Genomic DNA, 22849 nt, shown 5'->3' on the forward strand with positions numbered 1-22849 from the left:
CAGATACCAGATAAATCCCCAGCAGGAGATTCATCTTCTGCCTCCTCAGGTAGCAAAATGGGGAGATGTGCAGCTGTAGTTTTCATGCTGAGCATGCAGTCAGTGAAGGGTTCCTCCTTAGATGCTTTCCAAAAAGAGTTTCAGTGGACATTTTTTGTCCCTTTTCTTAGAGATTTAGATTTGCCCTTTTGAACAGTCAGAATGATGGATATGTTACATCTTTTAAATTGTTTCTGTATGCATTCTATGGTGTATTTTAAATACCATGAGAGCTGACACAGTGTTTTAAAATCAATGATAAAGTCCTGTTGATAAGGAAAGCAAGTATCAGATATAATAGTTTTCCTAATGTTATTAAAGAAAACATCTAAAAAACGTAATGGAAAAGTGTTCAGGAACTCTAACCTGATTTTTGGAAGTGCACACTTAGTCTGTACACCATTGGTTTCACAATTTCTCCTGCATATTGCAAATTACTCTAGAGCTGAAAAGGATAAGCTAGATAGGACTAATTAGTTGAAGCATTCAGATTTTGAAAGTAAATGTAAGTAAATGTAGTAGTAGGATAGAAGGAATTAATATGTATTCATATGTCTGTTCAGCTAACTAATCCAGAGATATTATCAAAACATTTGATTTCGAAACTATTGTTAGTATAGTTACTAACATATACTATAACTAGTATAGTTAGAGTATACTATTGTAATATAATATGCTATTCCTGTTAGTATCAGGAATTATTTGACTTGATTTTCTACAATATTGTCTTGTACTATTTTATTGTTTTGAAGTACTTTATATACATTTTGAGTCCTTAGACAATCCAAATAATTTAATTATAAGCCTCCAGTGTTTTGGTGTTTTAAATATATTGATGATATGTTTGAGTGATCGTAATGTTGATACTTAGTATTTCTGCAAATATGTTCTGTCCAAAAATCATGTTGAAAGCTGTGAAGGCTATTTCAAAAAACTATTCTGAATAAACTGTGTTACTTGGGAAGAGTGTTTTCAAAAGAAGTCCTTTTCAGCACCCTCTAAAATAAAATGAATTAACGGAGTGTTTATTATTGATGAGTAAAGGAAACCCTGTCAGAAAGTTACTATCTAGAGAGTAGGGAGATGCTTGTAACAGGGAGATCTTCTGACTCTAAAAGTGTAATGCACTCAGGGTCTGATTTTGTTGATGTTTTGAATAAGAAATTATTCACATGCTTTGGAAGGAGAACTTTCTTTCTTATAGTGTGGGAATACAATGCTTAAAAAACTTGCAATGTGGATGCTGAATTACCACACTGGGGTGCTGCAGTCTTCTTTCAGTTCTGAAACAGCTGATCACAAAAGGCTTTCCTAGGAAGCTGGGTAAATAAGGATAATGTACAACAGTTTAAAGGGAGTACAACGTTTTAAAAATTTCATTCTTACCGCAGTCACAAAAATCAGGCAAAAGGATTGCATCTGAAAATAAATTTCAGAAATTAAAACTGTATTTTAATTTGAAAATGGGGAAATCTACACAAGTCTGAACATTGCTGATAACATCGAAGCTTATTTAATAAAAAAATATTTTATTACAATAAGATGTTCAATTTGAAATACGATTTTTCTGATTTTTTTTTTCCTTTCATTTTTTAACAGATAGTGCCTTTGTGGATTGCTCCCAACCTGTTAACATTCTCTGGATTTGTCATGATTTTATTTAATTATTTTCTAATATCTTTTTATGACTGGGATTACACTGCCTCAGGTAAATATATTCACATAAGTTTTCAGAATTACTGAACTGCTTATACTTCTGAATGTTACAGGGAGATATCAGGCACTTGAATCTTCCACTTATTTCCATAATGAGGCTCCCATAGGCACAGTTAGGAGACTCTACCTCACACAAAACATTACAAACTTATAATTTTATTGAAAAATCTTATTTAATTTTATCCCTAAAATGGGTTTCAGCATATGCTGCTTGAAGTCTCTGATCTTATTATATTTAAAGTTTATTCCAAGGTTTAAATACACAGCCAAAATCCACCTGAATATTCTTCATGACATTTTCACTGATTTCACATTTCCTAATATCTGAACTGATGCCTGAAGGAGTTAACTTCCCTTTTATTTCTCCACATATTCACACTCCTTATTCAAGACTGCTTCTAGACAAAAAACATAGTTTCTAAATAAATGTCTCTTCAAATTATGACTTTCATAGTCCAAATCTATGTTTGCTCCTCATTGCAGACCAAGTGAGAAATTTTTTGGACCTGATTGCTCCTGAGTGTAGGGCATGTTTGGTTTGGGCTTCTCATACCAGCTGTTGGAGTCCACAGAAAGTAGTAAGAATATTCTAGGTGATTAATATGTAAAATATATATATAGATAAAAGGCTTTGATTTTCCTTAAATTAGACAATTTAGTGAAGATAACACTTTTATCTCCTGAAACAACTACATTCAGCTGCCTTTATTTTTTTATGCTTGTGGTTAGCTTCAGGAGGTATCCTTTGGTGTGGGCTGTTGTATATTTATCATAGCAATTTTAGGGGTTGGGATACTTTTTAGCAGTTTTGATTCAAAAGTTTTCAGGACCAGTTTGTTATATAGTTATCTGGTTCTTTAACACCTGGCACTTTTTTATCAATGCAGATGATATTTACTCAGTCCTATAATATAAGAATATCCAGAACAGATCTTTTTAATGGGATGATGTTATCTTGACACATTCTCAGTAGATATACATGTAAGTTGAAGACATTTGAAATGGTGATTAATTCTGTTAGCATTGAGACCTGTATGTGTAGTTTGCAATCTCTTCCTGAGTCCACATGAGAACAGTACCCATCATTTCTCAGTTGATGGAAAACTTTCATGCAACCTAAACGGCTTTTGGAGTATCATATATCAATCCCATACCTAGGATCAGAAATAAAAGACCTAATTCCCTGCACAGTTGGTTTTCATGGTACAATTTGCAGATCTGCAGCTAGGAGTCAGGAATTACCATCTTTCAGATAAACAAGATGAGGCACTGAGAGAGAGGTACTCAGGGCACTGCTTTAGGTGCTGGCATCTCCTGGCATCATTCAGGCAAGGACACACCTCTGTATGCAGGAATTCCCTGTGTTTGGTGCCAAATGGCAGAAATCTGAGAGGACTTTGCATTTACAGTTGTTTGGCATTGATGTAGTACTGGGTGATGTTTAAGTTAAATGGAAGTCTCTTTGGAAAAAGGATCGATTTCTTTAAAAGAGCAAAATAACTTTGGATTAATGCTATCAGGAGAGCAAGAACAGAACCCTGGGGTCTGTCCAACTATCTTTTCCTTTTTCTCAAGGGGAAAAAAAAAGGTGCTAATATTTCTGCTAGCCTAATGACAAAAACTTCCTGTTCAGATCTGTGTGGTAAAAGTGCTATACAAACCCCACATTGGCACAGATAATCATGCTTGAATTTTTTTTTCCTATGTATTACATGAATATTAACTTAATTTTTTAATGGATAGTCTTCCTATGACCTGTGAATATTTTTGCCTAGTTACTAGCATTGTTTTGTGCAATACTAGAATCCTTTCAGGACTAAAATCCTCTCTGTTACCTTCTGTCCTTTATGATGTAAACACATTCAAGCCTGCTCAGTGCTTCTTTGATAGAGCTCACCGATGCCTGAAGGTCAGACTCAGATATTTCAGTCTGTTTGCTGCAGTGGGTTAATCAGTGGCAGCTAGTTTGTACATATGTGTGTGTCTTGGTGGATTTCTTTGATGTTAACCCCTGTTACACTGACTCACTGCCCCATTTTTTTCAGGTACCAGTCCTGGACTTGTTCCCACCTGGGTGTGGCTGTTCAGTGCTTTTACCACCTTTTGTGCTTACGCTTTAGGTAATGTACAGTGAAATAATTTGCATATCTAACATTTTAATGTAATTTTATCTTCATATTCACTAGTGGTGATTCTGAGATAATGAGGCATTGTGGATAAATGACTAATCTTTTTCCAAAACAGTTCTCTTAGATTAAAAAAAAAAAAACAAAACAACAAAAAACCCCCAAACCACAACACAAAAAAACCAATTTCATTAGATTTATGCCCCAAACAGCATATTAAGTAATATATTAGAGGTTCTGTTACAGTAACTCTTATCCCTCTTGAAAGTTCAAATTATATTAGAGGAACAATGGAAATCATTATAGCAGCAGTCTGGTTCCTGTCTCCCTGCCATGGGCAGAGACACCTTCCACTAGATCAGGTTGCTCAGAGTCCCATCCAACCTAGCCTTAAACACTTCCAGGGATGGAACATTCCCAGCTTCTCCAGGCAGCCCAATCCAGTGTCTCTCCATCCTCACAGTAAGGATTTTCTTGCTAATACTTAATCTAAACCCACCTTCTTTCAGTGAACACATTCCCCCTTGTCCTATCCCTACATGCCCTTGACAAAAGTTCCTCTCCAGCTCTATTGTAGCCCATTTAGGTGCTGGAAGGCTGCTCTAAGGAATCCCTAGAGCTTTCTCTTCTCCAGGCTGAACAACCCCAACTCTCTCAGCCTTCTTCATAGGAGATTCACTGCTGTTTGTTTTCGTAAAAATCCTTGTCCCTTGATGACATGCTGAGATGCTCACATGTCAGAATTAGCAGAGGGTGCTTTCAAAGATAGGAAAAATAAAGGACAAAGCAGAAAAAAGGAAATTGTTAGGCACTTCAGTGCTTAAGGAGTGTGTCAGGAGAGGTGGTGATGACAGATGTGATGACAGGCCTGAGCTTCTTACAGAAATATCTTTTTTTTCTTTCCTCTTGCTATTTTTCTCCCATAACACCTACACTTCAGTCTCTAAATAAAATATTCCATTTTTACTACTTTATGCTGTGCCATGAGTGTATTTTTGGGTATGTTGCACCTTGCTGTGCAGTGGTGTGAAGACACAGACCTGAAATGATGCTGACCTGAGAGTGAGATCTGTGTTAGCATGGCTTTTTTGCTTTCTCTTCCAAAGGTCTCTTGTTCCAAACTAGTCTTTCCACAACATGGTGCAGGAGAGTTATTTTTTGGGGAGACCCAAGGTAGTATATTTAAAGGGATTGCACAGTTCTGTATAATAAGGGTCTAGGAAGGCTGGATATATTTAAAGAAGGAATTCTTATAGGCACAGGAGCTGGCTCTCCCTAGGTGCCAAAAGATGAGCCAGCAGGGAAGACTGGCCTGGCTGAATAGAGAGCTTTCACTGGAACTGGGGGAGAAAAGAGTTTATAGCCTTGAGAAATAGGGGCAGACAACTAAGGAAGAGTACAGGGATGTCATCAGGTCTTGTAGAGAGAAAATTGGATTGGTGAAAGCCCAGCTAAGACTCCATGTGGTCAGTGCTGTGAATGATAATACAAAGTGTTTTTATAAATACATTAACAACAAAAAGAGGTCCAAGGAAGATCTCCATCCTTTACTGGATGTGGAGGGGAATGTTGTAACCAAAGATGAAGAAAAAGCTGAGGTACCTGATGCCTTCTTTGCCTTGGTCTTCTGCGGAAAGACTCAGTATCCTCAAGGCAGCTGGCCAGCTGAGTTGGTAGGCAGGACCCAGAGAGACTGGCCAGTGATGCTCACCTGCAAGAAGGGTTGGAAGGAGGATCTGGGGAACTGCAGGCCTGTCAGCCTGACCTCAGTGTCTGGGAAGGTTATGGAACAGATTATTATTGTGTCATTATGCAGCACATGAAGGACAGCCTGGGGATCATACCTGTTTAATATCTTTATCAAAAATTTGAAAGAGGGGATTGTATCCACCCTCAGTGTGTTCACAGATGACAGCAAGTTGGGTGGGAGTGTTGATCTGCTGGAGGGCAGGAAGGTTCTGCAGAGGGATCTGGACAGGCTGGATCAATGGGCTGAGGCCAGTGGTGTGAGGTTCAACAAGGCCAAATGTCAGGTCTTGCACTTTGGTCACAACAACTCCAGGCAGCACCACAGGCTGGGGGGAAGAGTGGCTGGAAAGTGCCCCAATGGAAAAGGACCAGAGGATGCTGGTTGACAGTGACTAAACATGAGCCAGAGTGTGCTCAGGTGGCCAAAAAGGCCAATGGCATCCTGGCCTGCATCAGCAATAGTGTGGCCAGCAGGATCAGGGCAGTGATTGTGCTCCTGTACTCAGCACTGCTGAGGCCACACCTTGAATATTGTGTGCAGTTGTGGGCTCCTCACTACATTGAGGGGCTGGAAAGTGTCCAGAGAAGGGTAACAAGGCTGGGGAAGGGTCTGGAGCACAAATCTTATGAGGACCAGCTGAAGGAGCTGGGAATGTTAAGTCTGGAGAAAAGGAGGCTCAGGGATGACCTTACTGCTCTCTACAAGCACCTGAAAGGAGGCTGTAGCCAGGTGGGGGTTGGTCTCTTCTCCCAAACAACAATCAACAGGACAAGAGGAAATAACCTCAAGCTGTACCAGGGGAAGTTCCTGTGTGACATCAGGAAGAAATTTTTCTCTGAAAGTGTGGTTAAGCCTTGGAATGAGCTGCCCAGGAAGGTGGTGGAATCACCATCCCTGGAAAGTGTTCAAGAAGCTACTGGACATGGCACTTAGCATTATGATTTAGTTGACATGGTGATGTTCAGTCAGAGATTGAACCCAATGATCTTGGAAGCCTTTTCCAACCTTAATGAGTCTTTTCTTTGATTCTAAATGTACCCTTTCCTTGGAGCTGTTTCTGGTAAGGCCATTGCAGTGTAGCACAGATTTGTGTGCCACGTTTGAGATGCTCAGGCTATATACAGATGTGTCATGTGTGTAGGCTGCAGTGGTGTGCAGAGGTGCTGACCACTTTTGGAATCAGACCCATGCATGTAGAGCCATCTTGACTAACCTGGAGTATTCCCTGGAGCAGACGTCTCCCTCTGCATTGTACATACCTTAGCATTTCTATTCAGTTGGTGAAATTGCACCAAAATCTTTTTGTCAAGAATTTGTTTGTATTTGTAGCATAAAAAGCAACGAGACAACCATCCCTTGAAGCTGACTACTAGTCAGATTTCTCTAGCAGCTCTCTGTACGCAGATGTTTCTTTTGTAAAAAACATTTTTTATGTCATTTTATGGAATTTGATGAAGTGACTGTTGTTTCATAAATTGGAATTACATATTGGAACTGTTACTGTATGGCACCCCAGAAGGCTCATGGGAAGTTCAGCTTCTGAGATTTTTAATGTAGATAGTATTTGCCAGTGAAGCCTCTAGTTCCTAATACTTGGAAGACAAGGAATATAATGTTGACAGTCAAAGCTATAATGAACTAATATATATCTAGATTTTTTACATCTGCTGTCCAAGCCACTTCATGAAATATTTAGTCAGAGATTTAATTTTGCATGGCCAAAGTTTTCCCTCTGGAAGACTGAAAAGAACCATAATAACTAACTAAATATGCAACTGTAATCTTTTTCAGCTTATTTTAATGACACAGTTACTCTCTCCAAATTCCCTAACATGCAGCTCTCCATCCCCTCTGCTTTTTTAAGGTGGTTTGGTATCATTTCCTTGGTATCATTTTTGGTATAATTTCCTTTCCATGAAATGGAGTGCTTTTTGCTGTTACTTTGAATTCCACTCTTTGTAAGTTATATAAACTTTATAAAACAGTACTTATGATTTTTTTTGAGACAAAATCATAATATAAGAATTCTAAAGCAATGGAAGTGTGGGACAGTGTCTGTTAACTATTGAAAACACACCATTGTTGGTGTGAATGTTTTCAAACTGAAACCTAAACTAGAAAATATTTTCAGTCTTTTAAAAAGCTAATGAAACTACATGGAAAATGTGGTTAAGGATTTCTGAAAATCCTGTTTGATGTGTGTGTCATATAGTTCCTGTATTTTTCTCCATGACCATTATAATTAGAAGTACTGTATTTAGGACAACATTATAAGCTTCTTTTGAGAAAAACCAAAGTTCTTGCAAAATGAAAACCACTATTTCACTGTGAGGTTTCACATATTTTAGTATTTATATACATGTGTGACAACCTAAAATTTATAAATAGGCAAATCTTCTAGCATTCTTATTTTTAAATAGTAACACCTGTGTAACTGAATCCTATCTGATTTGGGATAGGTGTTCTTGGAATATAAAGCACCATAAACTCTTAAGGATTGCTTTTATCTTTATTTGCTGGTTAAGTTTCAGAGATATTATTTAATGTATGGAAGAATCTCTAATTTTATTGCAACACCTTCCAAGTAACCTCAAGCTTATGTAATTTTTTTTCTTCAAATTCCAGTAAGATGCTGAAAATTCAGTGGAAATGTTAATAGAGAATGAACCTCTAGAAGGAGGCAAGCTATATTTGAAATCCTCTATGAGATATTCAAGTTTAGAGTTCTGAGAACTGTCTCAAGAGATTTGTGTTTGAGCAGAGGATATATCACAGCTGTTTAGGTATTACAATAGAATATAGTCTAAAATCTGTACAAAACGAAATCCCATGTTTTCCTGGTTTAGGTCCCTGAAGTATATTTACATTAAACAAAACTCATAGTACTGCCAAATAATCCAAAGAAGTAAGTAGCATATGATCTACAGCAGCTGTGGAGTCTTTGGTCTCACTCTGCTGATTTGTGTTCCTTGTCAGTTTTGGGTTATTAATGCTATCAATAGCTGATAATTGTTAGCTATAGCACCTTCCAAGTAATATCAAAAAGAAAAGCATCTCCATTTTACTTTGAGATTCAAGACAAAAACAAGTAATCTGCAGGGTTTGTTCTGTGTACTTTTTCCTAAGAGGTTCATCCTGCATGTTTACACTTAACTTTAAGAGGAAAATAGTTCTATTTTTCACCTGCACAATCTCAGAGAAGAGACTAAGGGCATGTTATGACATTACAACTAAGAAACATCACAGCTGCTAGACAACCTTTCTCCTCCCTGCATTCACCATCCCTCCCTTGTGACATCTCCCTTGCATTTTGTACTACTCACACTACCAGTTCAGTGACCCAGAAGAAAACATAATGTTGTCTTTTCACCAGCTGAATAGGCTGCAGGTCACCCTGTTTGACAGCAGTGAACTATCAGATCAACTCAAACCATATTGTCCAACTACATCCTCAAAGTAAGGTCCTGTACATTGCTGGATCATTTTTTAAGCACTCAAGTACTAAAAGTGGTCAGCACATAATGCACCTTAACTATAATGCATTCTTAGAATCATATAATTGTACATGTTGGAAAAGATCTTTAAGGTCATCAAGTCCAACCATTAACCCAGCAGTGCCAAGTCCACCACTAAACTATGTCCCCAAGTGCCACATCTGTACATATTTTAAACACCTCCAGCGATGGTGACTCCACTGCTTACCTGAGCAGCCTGTTCCAATGCTTGACAACTGTCTTGGGAAGAAATTTTCCCTAATATTCAATATAACCTCCCCTGGTGTGACCTGGGACCGTTTCTTCTTGTACGTGGGAGAAGAGACTGACCCCCATCTCACTGAAACCTCCTTTCAGGTGGTTGTAGAGAGTGATGAGGTCACTCCTGAGCCTCCTTTTCTCCAGGCTAAACCACCCCAGCTCCCTCAGCCACTCCTCATAAGACTTGTGCTCCAGACCCTTCCCCAGCTCCGTTGCCTTTCTCTGGACACTTTCCAGCCCCTCAATGTTTTTCTTGTAGTGAGGGGCCCAGAACTGCACACAATATTCAAGGTGTGACCTCAGCAGTGCTGAGTACAGGGGCACAATCACTGCCCTGATCCTGCTGGCCACACTATTGCTGATGCAGGCCAGGATGCCATCGGCCTTTCTTGGCCACCTGGGCACACTCTTGTATGAAAACTGAAAAACACTTTAAAATATATGTAGGCACAAATACAAGTAAATTTTATGAAATTTGCCCCTTGAAGCTGCCATATAACTGTTAGTCTTTGAGGTATTGAGCATCAAGCAACTTAAATGCCTTAGTGAATCTACCCCACAGGAGGTCTGAAGGCTCAGAGGGTCCACAACACCAAGGGATGGGCAAGAAGCCCTACAGACACTTTTCATCACTTGAAACTAATTGCAGGGACTGATGTAAAAGTGTTTCAAGACCACTGGGGACAAGCAATTATGAGTGTCTTTCTAAAACTCATGAGGAAGGTAACATTTAGTTTTGGAGCTGAGGTAAGGACAGAAAAATTACTTGATAACTGGAGCAATTATTTTATGAGTAGTTCTAACCTGTTGGAATTGAGAGTGTTGTTGTGCTTCAGTTTGCTGTCATCAGTGTAATTTTCCTGTGTGTTATGAATGACAGTAATGAATTGTATGTGAAGAAAGCCACTCCTTTTGTTGTGCTCTAATTTTTTGTTTCTTTTCCTTTCTCAATCTTAGACTCCATAGATGGGAAACATGCTCGAAGAACTCAGTCCAGTACTCCTCTGGGAGAACTGTTTGACCATGGGCTGGATAGCTGGGCTACCTCCATTTTTGTGCTTTCTTTTTTTTCTGTCTGTTCCCGTGACAATGGGAAGACCGGAGTTTCTGTATATACAATGTATATATATTTAAGCATTGTCTTGTTTAACTTCATGTGTTCACACTGGGAGAAATATAACACAGGAGTTCTTTTTCTTCCTTGGGGATATGATATAAGCCAAGTGGTAAGTATTTATCATCCCTGTTTTGGTTTTGGTTATTTAACTATGTAATTGTTTTCATAGTATTAAAGCAGTAGAAAAATAGAGTTCAAGGCAAATATATTTGGCTGAGATATTGAAATATGTGAAATTGTAAAACCCTAGAAGTAATTCAGAAATATTTTCTGCATTTGCAATAAAGTGCTGCTCTTGAGCAAATTGTCAGTATCAGAGATTCATTGCTGTGGAGGAGAAAAAAGGCTTGCAGCAAGCCTAGCAGCCAGACAGTGCCCATGAGAATGTCATTTAACTGCATTTGATTTGTGGTACTAACAAAAATTACTATGCTATCTGAAGCCACAAGCAATTTTCCCCCCAATACCAGGTTGTGAGGCACGATGTGAATTAGTCCAAGTAGTATCTATTAACAGTAATTACAGTTATACACTCCCAGACCTTCTCCATTTTACAATAAATGTGGTAATGGAAATAGTATTGTACCTATGCAGAGAGCAGTAACCGTTGTCAAGTGAGGTCTACCTTTGAAAAAAAGGTCAGTCATCATGGATGTCAAAAAGTCATAGACATTCAGTAATATGAATCACTTATAAGCCCACAGTCAGCACCAGCTGAGTTCTTGTCTGGATTACAGCCCTGTCTTAAGGTGGACCTCTTCAGAAAACATTCCCAGGGCACCACAGTGAAAGGTGTCTGCAGTGCACAGATGAGTAGCAGTATTAGCAAGCTCAGTGCACTTCCAATGGCCCAGCACTGGGGTTTCTGTGGGCTGGTTTATCTGTGTCTCAGATAGCCAAGGTCTTGCAGCCTGAAGAGCACAGTCAGTCCTCTGAACTTCCCATTACAGGCATGAGATGAAAGGTACAGCCAAAAAATTGAAAAGAAGTTTGACAAATACTCAAATATATGTTTTAATGAAAATACAGTATTTGAATTAATGCCTGCAGATGTAGAGCTGTAAACATAATCAGAATCCAGTGGTTTGAGAACAACTCAGAGATGGTGGTCCAGCTGTGGTGCATCTGTGTTGTCCCCTAGAAAATAGGTTTTGGGAAAAGAAGTTGGCTCAGGACTAAGACATTAGGCAGCCAGCTGGTCTGCGAGTTTCATCCATGTCTGTGTAAGGTTTCTCCGTGAAGTTCTTCCAGCAGGAGAGGAATAGCTATGTTCAAGCCTATTTCCCTTGTTTCTCAGATGATCACTGTACATGTGAATGTTCAGAAAGCTCTGCTGGATCACTACAGCATCCAAACTGTATTAGTGGTTAAATCTGGTAATGGGTATCAACTAGCAGAGCAGTACTGTTAACTCTGTCCGTGCCTGTTAGTGACCTGTGCCTGTGGCCCTGTTTTCTCATCTGGGAAATAATGGTAGTAATATTTCCCAGCCTGACAGATTTGCGGTGAGGCTGAATATCAGTAAAGTTTGTAAACTGCTTTGATTAACTGAGATGCAAGGTGCTAACAAGTGCTATTTCCTGTTCTCCTCTGATGCTGAACTACTGACCTACTCACTTGCTTTTTAGTACCTTCTGTGATGACTTGGTTACAGTCAAAATGATAAGCTTGTAAATGTGAGGATTTTTTGATGCTATTTAGCACAGTCATCAGCAGTGGTAGAAGACTGTACTATTGAAATCTCTGTATGTCAGTTTTCCCATCTGTAAAAAAATAGCTGTTGTAGTTGTGATTGCCTATGAACAAAGAAAAGGCAGGATTTGTAGCTCAAGGTGGTATTTTTCCATTAGTCCAAAACACATCGCATGTAAACCAGAAAGTACATAATACATTTTTTTCCAGTTCTACTGAGTAGTCTAGTAAAAGATCTTAATTCCCCTAACATTTTTTTCTTGTTTTGTAAACCCATTCAGCAAATTTATATGATATGTGCCGTATTAAAGACAGATTTTCATCTCCAGTAACTTAGAGGATACTGGGGACAATAGCAAATGGCTGAATATGAGTAAGAAGGGTCATGTTCCCCTTCCTGGTTTTTTTCCCCCCATTGCTTTTCTGCCAGGTATTCACATTTAGAGGCAGAGTGTGAAAGCACTCACTATCTGCTTCCAGACTGATTCACAATGTTTAGGTCAGTATTTCCTCCATGGCATTCCTTGCTGGATTGTGCTGCAGGAATGTGCTTCTCTGTCCTGTCTTCAGTAATTTCACCTACAGCTTGATGCTGTTGCACTGGCATGTCAGGCACTCAGGTGCTCTAGTCCCCTGCTTTTGCTTTTAAACTTGTTGGTACCCAGGAACTTTGGGTTTTGTTATCACCCCAGAACTCAAGAAAAATAGTAATTCCTGTCAGCATGCAAATAAAGGACTGATGACCTTAATGAGCACTTAAGTGGCATGTGGCTCCCAGGACACTGCTGCTGAGTCAGCTCTGCTGTACATAAACACAGCCTGCCCATGGGCTCTGCCTTAGCTGTGGCAGAGAAAGAGCTGCTGTTCCTCATGAAAAAATACCTTGTTGTAGACAGAGAAATCTGTGGGACTTATGCACATCACGTTTTTCTGTGACTTGATGACTCATCAGAACTGGGAACCCAATTATGCTAGCTGGGCTGTAATTGGCACTCCAATTAGCTTTGATTACAGCAGACAATCATTTGCAGGAAGCTGTGGTTTGTAAACTTGAAAAATGACTGTAATGTGTCTGAGAGATGCTTGGTCAGAGGACTGTTACATTTATGGATCCAGAATCAAGGTGGCAGCAAATGCAGCAGGGAAAGCTATTCCTCCTCCCCCTTGCACAAGGATCTATCCTGTGCTGATGCCTGAGTAACAGGGAAAGGTCCAGGGAGAGGAGCTTCAGTACCACAGCATCTAGACATTTTTAAGTAGCACCTATTGGGAACCTCAAAAGTTTGAAGAAAAGGCTAAAAAATAAACCTCTGCTATGATCTGTGAGAAATTCCCATGCATACATCTCGTGAAAACGAAGACTTTTATTTTTGTCACAAGATCAACCAAAGAAAGCTAATATCTGCAAATTAAGTTTCTTGGAGAAAAAAATGAAAGACAAAGCTTTCCTGAGAAATTAAAAATTTCTGGCTTCTTGCCATATGTTAATTTTCACAGACATCGTCTTATTTTGTTTTAAAAAATAATTGTTTACTTTCTGAAGAGTTTAATATTACCCTAATGAGATACTCGCCTAATGCTGCTGTTGCTTTTCATAAGCTGCTGCAGCTGAGTTCATAGCAGGGGAACAAAGTACTAATTTTTCCTTAATATGATGTAATGATACCTCTGCCCCACTGGTGCTGCCTTAAGTGTAACAGGAGATCCCTTTATATTCTTAATTAAAACTTTAAAAGTGAAGAGCTGTGTGAGAGCTGGTGACCCAGACAATTCCACTCCTTCCTCTCCCCAGCTGAGAGGGGTGAGCTCAGAAGAAGCAAAAGCAGCAAATCCCAAAGGCAACAGGCAGCTCTCTCTGGCCCAGCCCTTGCCCTGCAGGGAGAGGATGATCAGAAATCCCACATATAGAGAGACTTGTGCCTGAAGGGATGGGTGCTTGGACCATGAGCCCCAGGGTTTCAGTCTAACATGCTTTCCCAGCTGCTTCTGCCTGATGGCTTTGTACCACCTAGAGCCTCTGGGAGAGCCCTCTGCCTGCCTTGGAACTCTGAATAAGTGGAAGTACACGATGCTCCTAGCAACTGAAACATTATAGAACTTCCTTTTCTCCTTCCTTTCAGTCAAACCTGGGAAGGGTTTCTTTCATGGGTGCCATACACCAGGTTTTCTTTTGACAAGCTTATTTACAAAACCCATGCTGAAATATGCTCCATATGACCTTTTCCAGGGTTGTACTGTGGCAGCCAGTCTTTCAGGAGCTGGCAGAGAAATCCCAAACAATGCAAGTGCACATCACATCTTGAAAAAATTTCTACTTCCTCTGTAGGAAAAACCCCTTTTCTATTTAAAAGCAAAATAAAGATGCAAATGTGTTGTTCTTTTGGCCACATTATCAGGATTCACAATTTAATTTCAGTTGAAAGGATATTCACTTTCAGAGCTTTTCTAATTTGAAGTGTCTGTGGAAAGCATAGCCTTTCTTGTGAAGAAAAAATATGATTACTTAGTTGCAAAGCTGGAGCACAACGGAATTGTTGAAGTAAGAGAAGTGATAGCAGAGAGGAAGCAGTGCTGGCCAGACCATGGTGTCTGCTTCAGACTGCCTCTGGACATGGCTGGAAACTGATCTCAATATTCAGTTATTTGAGAGAAGCCCCATGGTGTATCCGTGTGAAATCTGAACAGAAGAGCCTGCTGTGCACAGGCTTTTTCTGCAGCAGACTGCTTCATTCTTAACAACTTGATTATGATTCCCCACAAACCTTTCTTGATTAAGTAATCTTCCACGTGCCTTTAACAATTTGTCTATAATGTCTAAATACAAAGTGATCTTTTTAGGTAAAAATTTTCAGAGTCTAAGATTTGCAACTTCCAACTATTTATTGAAAGAAAAAAAAAACCTGAGAAAAAAATAGAAAAATTTCACATACATTAAACCTAACTCATATTGAAATAGCTTGTAGAAAATAATTCTTACTCTTTTAGGCAATTGTCACATTTATTAACAGAAGAATGAAGTAGCCTTGTATTTTAAATTTTTATTTGCTTTATTTTTTCTTTGCTTTATGTCAAAATGTTTATTTTGAGCATTGTGTTAATGGAAAATATTTCAACACATAAGCAACTAATATTATAACAATGTGCTAGTGAAATTGAATACTACAGTAAAATTAATGTCAGGTTTTTGTGGAATCATAAAGAATTTAAAGCATATCCATGTTTTTTTAAAAGATGACAAAATATTTGATTTTTTTTTCCATCATGTAGAATATCACACAGCATACTAAATGTGCCTGTGTGTAAAACAGAAATCAATGGTAAGAAAAACAAAGTATGTACACACACAGTCTAAAACTGTGGTCACAAAACTTATACCTGAAATAGTGAAAAGACATGAAAGAGATGGTGATTTAAAAATACCAAGTATTTTAGAGAATAGGTAAAAGGCTAAAAGGTAGAAGACTTTGAGGGGTTATACTGTCTTATGTTTATAGAATTTTCCCAATGCAACATCAAAGCATTATTCTGATTTTACACAGGAACAAGCGTGTCTGTGTTGCTGTTATTTACAAAATTGTGGCAAGATAGGGGGCCCCTGCTCAGAATCCAGCTGTCTTGCTGTCAGCTATATCATAGAGCCTATAAATTAACACCTTGTGTTTTTCCACATTTTTCTCAGCATAAGTATTCCTCATCCTCATAGGGAAGGTCTTGGAAAGTCAAAAATATTCCTGGTCAGATGCTGCCAAGAGTTGGAATCCAAGACTTTAGCGATCTACATTACCTTGCACAGTTCTCACTTGTGTTAATGTGGTGGATGGATGCCAAGCACCCACCAAAGCTGCTCTATCACTCCCCTCTGCAGGGGGAGTGATATCACTCTGAGGAGGGGAGAGAAAATAAAACGAAAGACTCATGAGTTGACAGAAGGACAGGGAGAGATCACTCATGAATTACTATCTTGAGCAAAAAAGGTTCAGTTCTCATTTCTCTACTTTGATTTTGATTCATAAGAAATTCAATTAATATCCCTGGGCTAAGACAAATCTTCAAAACACTTCTTCCTGGGTTCTGCTTCCACTGCCCCACTGGCACAGGGAGACAGAATGACCAGTTCATTAGAGGTTCTTTCTGCTGCTGCTCAGGGAGAGGAGTCCTCCCCCTGCTCCAGAGTGGGGTTCCTCCCATGGGAGACAGTTCTTTGTGGACTTTTCCAATGTGAGTCCATCCCATGGGCTACAGTTCTTCATGAACTGTACCATGGGTACCTTTCCATGGGGTGCAGTCATTTGTGTGCAGCCTGCTCCCGTGTGGGTCACAGGATCACAAGTCCTGCCAGGAAAGCTGCTCCAGCATGGGCTTCTCTCTCCACAGGTCTGCAGATCCCTGCCAGGAGCCTGAGCCAGCATGGGGCTCCCCCAGGTTCACAGCTTCCTCTCAAGCACCCAGCTGCTCTGGTGTGGGGGCTTACAGCTGGATCTCTGCATCTCCCTGGATGTCCACGGGCTGCAGGGGCACAGCTGCATCACCATGGGCTGTAGGGGAACCTCAGCTTCAGTGCCTGAAGCACCTCCTGTCCCTCCTTCTCCACTTACCTTGTTGTGTGCAGGGCTGTTCCTCTCCCATATTCTCACTCCTTTCTTCTCTGGCAGCAATTACAGCTGCACAATAATAGATGCTTTTTTTCCTTTTGGAATATGTTATCCCAGAGGCATTGTCACCATTTCTGGTTGGCGCAGCCTTGGCCAGTGGCAGGTCTGGCGTTGGCTCTGCTGGACATGGGAAAAACTTCTAGCAGCGTCTCACCCTTGTAGCCCCCCTGCTACCAAAAACTGGCCACACAAACCAAATACAGTTATTTAATTTGGGCTTCTCATTTTACAAAAGGCTGCAATTATTTTTACTTGCTAAAGACTACATTTATATCTGAAAAGTACTAAAGCTGGTTGATGGTAGAGAGATAAGCAAAAAACTTGGCTATCTTAAGTATAATTATTCAGTTGCACTTAGGAACACTGTTCTACTCTTTTTTTTTTTCATCAGCAGTGCCTTTAAAACAGTTTATAACAGACTTAGGCTTTGCTAATAATTTTGACAATCTTCAATTTTTTGCTAGTATAGTTTAGATCAAGGGACACAGCCATTTTCTCATCCTTCCAGCTTTCTAAGGGAGGTCTGCTTTCTCAAGCAGGAGACCTCTTTAGAGTAGTCAAAGTGATGAGTCCTTATAAAACAACATACCAAAATTTTGAAGCCAAGGAGTGGGGCTTTTTTCATATGCTACATCTGTTAAGAGGCAATCTCAATCTGGGAGTCTTGCATCACCAAATCCCAGGGCAGGGCATTCCCTGTGAGAGATCATTGCATCCACACTCCTGTTCCTGGACATGCACTGACATCTGACAGTGATGCTCATGACTGCCCTGCCAAAAGGACTGACTGTAATAATGGTTAATACTGAAATTCCTCTTTTATCACTTGCCAAAAAAATCTGTTCAGGATTCAACGTGTGAGGGTAAATTCAGGCTCCATCAAAGCCAGTTGGAGTTTTGCCATCAACTTTGATGGGGTTGGGATTCCATCCGTCATGTCTTATGGGTAATAAAATTTTTTTCAGGAAGCCAAATGTTACCTCTGATGCAGTGGATTGCAAAATCCATTAAACATGTCCTTCGCTTAGACCAAAATTTGACTCACTGTCTTCAGTGGCCCAAGACATAATGGCACTCACTAGTGCCTGCTTTTCCTTGCTGCAGATCTTGTGCTTGCAGATCTTCGTCTTGCAGATGTTGTGCTGCTTGTTCTTGCAGAGGTAATTCAAACATCCAGCTCCACAATGCAAAATCCAAGCAAAACCTCTTAAAGATCTACATACTGACAGGGCAGGAATCTTGATTTCAGATACAGAGAAGTAAGTGAAATCAAATGTAATATTATCTATGTGTAATAGAAGTTTAAGTGACATTAGCATTCTGCTCTTAATCTGTGATCTTAAAAAGCCTGTTAATTAGCAAAGAGGTTTTCAGTGTATCTTTGAGTTAAAATTTAATAGAAGACTAGAAATATGCTTGTTGAAGCTCAAATGGAGGAAACAACATAACACAGAAAAAATGAGTACTAAAAAAACCTAAGTAACAAATAGTAAAATCTGTAACACAAGTAAAGCTGGAAACCATTTTTCATCCCAGAGTAAGAAGCTGCATTGGGTGGGAAATATAAAGGTTACTGAAAGTTATCTGGGAATAAATAGATGAATATGCAATTTTCTAAATGGCACTGTAATGAACATTGTCGTTTTAATTTAGAGCTAGTGTAGCATGAAACATACAGCCCCTTATGGGTCATATGGCAAAACTGAACAGCTGAGAGCAAGGCAGGCTAGAGGAAGAGAAGGACAGCAGCCCCTCTGGCTGGCTGCTCCTGAGCCTTGTGTATGTCTCCTTTCACTCCTAATGACATCCTACATGATTTCTTTTTGGGTCCTGTTATCTGTCAAACAAATTAAAAATCAGGGAAGATTTCACCTCCTTCCCATTATTTTTATTTCTTCACATTCCATTGAATGTTTTTATTATTTTTTATAATTGTTTCTGGTGAGCTTAGGGTTTTTCTTTCCCCACCCCCCCCTCCCCGGTTATTCTGATATGATCAGTTCAAGGGGCAGAGCTGCAAAAATAACCACATTGCTAATTCTGAAGTCTGTATCCAAAAACAGGGAAGTGCATAGGCAGTGGGGAGACCTGGCATTAACAATGGATTTAGGTATTTTGAAAAGGTAAGTCAGTAATACTTACCACATACAAGCAGATGCACACATTACCAGGGAAATTGCTTGCTTACTGTATTTCATACATTTTAAATAATTCTGTTGGTAACCCTGCAAATTGCTTCACTGCTTTGAAGTAATTGTTTTGCCAGGGCAGAAGAAGGTAAAGTAGGGACAGGAGGTGACGAACAGATTTTTATTTTTTTTATTTTTGCATTTGTATTAAGATGGTAAGTGAAATTCTCTACCTTTAGATGTAAATGACTGAAAAAAATTTTATTTTTTCTGTAGGTGTTAATAGCAGCATATCTGCTCACCGGTACTGTTGGTGTGGAGGTCTGGCAGAAGCCTTTGCTGTTTGGTTATTATATTACAGATGTATTAGTTATCCTGCTTATAGGTAAGTGTCCACATATGTGCAAAAGTGTACTGCTTTTTAATTATTATGATTTTATATTTTTTTATACTTCCCTCTTTTTTTTAGTTTTACTTTTGTAAGTGTTGGCTGGTCCAAAAATACATGAACAGAGATGATAAAAAGGGTTAATAGTGGAAAGCTCTTAAAAAAGTAGATAATTTTTGAAAATTTTTTCCTCACTGAACTACTATATGCTGCACACAAATAATATAGAAAATACTCCTTATCTGCATTAGAGTTCAGTGCAGTGTGCTGGCTGGCTGGGCTCCCAAACTCCCAGGAACTCCTCATGTCACTCAGGTAAAATGTCACTTACATTTATGTATACTCTAAGTTTAATGTTTTGGCCTGGAGCACACTACATTTTAGTTCCAAAACATTATGAACAGAGGGAATGAAGACATTATTTAAATAACCTTAGATGCACAAATGTAAATATGAATAAAAGCCAGGAGGTTTCTAAGCTCTTATTTAGAATTCCTTTGCAAACAGAAGAGATTTATTTTTCATACACAGCAATAGCCTATTTGGTCATTACTGGATTCTGTCAGTGTAGTTTGAAATGAGCACTGAATTTATTTTGACTGCTATATTGAGACTGGGAACAAGAGCAGTTACATTTTAATGAGTTAAAAATATAGAAGTCTTAGGTGAAAATCTGTGTGTGCAAAATGGCTTTAATGTGCTGCTTGGAAGGTGAAGAAATTAGCGTACTCATTTTGGAGATTTTTATATGACCATACAAGTGGTGAGGACACCAAAATATGTTTGTGTTTGACACAGCCACTCTAGGCTTGCATTCCAAGAAACATCTTCTGCCCTTGAGCCAAAGGGAGGACTTGGTTATGGGAGCTTACCCCATGTCATCTCGATAGGAGCATTTTGCACTGATGTGTGCTCTCGCCAGCCTCTCCCTATGGCAAAGCTGTCAGCAGGCACCACCTCCTGCCCCAGCACTGCTTCCCAGAATTCCTAGATTAGAAAGGACCCTGTGTTCAGGCTGTGCTTTCTAATGAGCTGCGTGTGCAAGGACATGGTTTTCTGCTTTACCCAGGGTATAAAAGCAACAGTGGGTGACCGAGATTATACAGTCTTTCTCTAGTCAGACCTGATTCAGGCACTCTGAGGAAAAGAAAGAAAGGAAGGGGAAAAAGACTGGTTGCCATTTCAATAGCCAGTGAATTATTCACCTTTGACAGAGGTGTAGCTGTAGACAGGGAGGGATTTGTGCTCTTGAAGCAGCAGTGGAAGCCCAGGGGAGATGGATGCTGGCTCACCCAGAATGAGCAGGTTAGGGCAGTGTTAGTTGCTAGCAGGGGCCAGCCCAGTGAACATACTCATTCTGTGTTAGACACATCAGTGCTTGGTTCCTGTCACTAAGACACATGACGGCCCATCCAGGGAGTACTCTGATGGCTTCCCTTGCACTTGGGAGGCCATGGATGAAGGTTTAATTCAAACTGTTCAACATAGTAGGAGTGTTTGTGGAAGGGGAGCATTTCAGCATTATCAGATCAGCAGGCGTGAGCTCTCTGTTTCACACTCTGCCAGAAACAGCTGCAAAGCAAGGCATGATGGACTGTTCCATTAACACTAGAAAGAAGTACTGCTTCTGTCTTCTGTGGTATGCTTGTATGAATGGATTTGTGAGCACAGAATAGTATCTCTTCCATCATTGTCCCAAGCAGACTAGACTTAAATAGGAGCCAAAAGGTTTCTCCAAAAACCTTGTCTCTAGCACATTATCCACAATGACAACTTTTTCAACTTAGCTGAAGTTAAATATGGGTATAAAGCATGCAAAATAATAGTCTTGGTCAACTCCATATTAAAGAATCATCATAGTGCTTAGTAAATCTCTTAGAAACAGACACTAAATTTAAATATAAAAATAGTAGAATCCTTCCACTAAGGGTGATGCTGGTCCAGAAGGAACTGCCATTTCACATTTGCATCTCAGCTCAGCAGTAAGGTGATTATCATTGTCTAGCCGTGTGCAGTGACTAGGAATATGTAAAGTTTTTAGAAGCTTGTGCTAAATTGCAGGACCCCAGTGTGACTGCAGAAAAAGCACCTGTCTAACCTACACCAAGGGCTAGGAAGATTCAATTATTCTCTCCCCTAGAGAGACTGCAGCAAGTGTGTCTTGCTCAGCCAGAACCATTTGTATCGGAGAGCCCACTCTGGCTTGCTCAGTTAAATGCCTTTGTGGCTAGTTAAAAACAAAGTGGGCCTCTGGTGCTTTTTACAAGCTAGTTTCCCAGGATCCTGAGAGGAGCCATTAAACCACAAATGGCTGTGCTTAACCATCTGATGGCATTTAGTAGTCACTAGTGGTCCTTTTAACAATGAACCTGTAGCTGCTCCATCAATACTTGGCATTTACTGTTCTGTACACAACAGGAGTTCAGCTGCTGAGCCTTCGCTTCTCCAAGAGCAGCTGGGCTTTAGCTCGTACCTTCTGTGGTGGGAAGAAATCCAGACAAGATGCACAAGAGTGTTTTTCAGATGTCTTTCCTGGAGTTTTCTGAGAAAAAAATAAAAATAACCCATGTATAACCTAAGGATGAACTCTGTGAGAGCACCTCCTCAGGGGAAGCTGTGGTATCACCAGGTGACACTCACTCATTGAAAATAATGGAGCTTTTATCAGGTGCCAGAACACACAGAGATATACATGAAAGTGCAGTGATACTGGTGTTTAGATTAGATCTTTTAGGAAAGAGAGCTTTATGTATGTTCCTGGGAACTGTCTGGCACACTGAACACCTGTAGGAAAGCCGAGTCTTGAGCTGCTGAGCAGTGACCTCAGAGGACTACCCTGTGAAACAGAGAAACTTCTGCACAGTATTTTATGGGAATTTGTCAGCTACCCAGCAAACATGATCCCGTAATTTTCACTGGCAGTGAATGCAATTCCATCCTTCAGCTCCAAAACACACACCTAGCTGAACCCTGAATCAATGAGGAAGGTCCTTCTCCTGTTTCCAGGGCATGTTGACCTGGCTGCTAGGCAGAAATGCCTTTTCTTTCCCAGCATGGGAGCAGACAGACCCTTTTAAAGTTATGTGCCTGTGTGCTCATCTGGAACTAATTACTTCTGCACTCATCAGGGCTCCCGTGGATGACACTCCAAAAGCTCTCTTGGGATTTAACTACAATTGTCCCATAGCATTATCTGGCTAACTAGGGTCCCTTCAAAGGGCAGCACTGAGGTGTAAGCTATCATTTATTTTTACCCCTCCAGGGCATCCCAAATGCTCAACATTCCCTGTCACTGTGCTATCAGGTTGAGAGCAATATAAAATATTTACAATAAGCATTTTAAAGTAGTCAGTTCTGCACATAAATTCTAGTACCACAAATGATGCTGTAGAATTTTAAGAGAATTTTCACTGACAGGTAGGCATCTGTAGTTCAGGGAGCAGCATTACTAATTGATGATGGTTTCTGTCTCATGTTGCTATTAA

The 22849-nt window shown here is 39.8% G+C and overlaps 1 protein-coding gene across 1 annotated transcript in view; it reads left to right on the plus strand.

The window, feature by feature from the left end:
* Nucleotides 1-22849, plus strand: part of LOC111924880 (ethanolaminephosphotransferase 1-like) — a 55306-nt gene that overhangs the window by 16565 nt on the left and 15892 nt on the right. Inside the window, exons 3-6 of the mRNA XM_086888640.1 lie at nucleotides 1639-1747; nucleotides 3801-3875; nucleotides 10344-10612; nucleotides 19253-19361. Of these exons, the coding sequence (XP_086744766.1) occupies nucleotides 1639-1747; nucleotides 3801-3875; nucleotides 10344-10612; nucleotides 19253-19361 (562 nt within the window). The remainder of the gene's footprint in view (nucleotides 1-1638; nucleotides 1748-3800; nucleotides 3876-10343; nucleotides 10613-19252; nucleotides 19362-22849) is intronic.

The sequence above is a fragment of the Cyanistes caeruleus genome, chromosome 1, assembly GCF_971803275.1.
Source record: "Cyanistes caeruleus chromosome 1, bCyaCae1.hap1.1, whole genome shotgun sequence".
NCBI classification, from domain to species: domain Eukaryota; kingdom Metazoa; phylum Chordata; class Aves; order Passeriformes; family Paridae; genus Cyanistes; species Cyanistes caeruleus.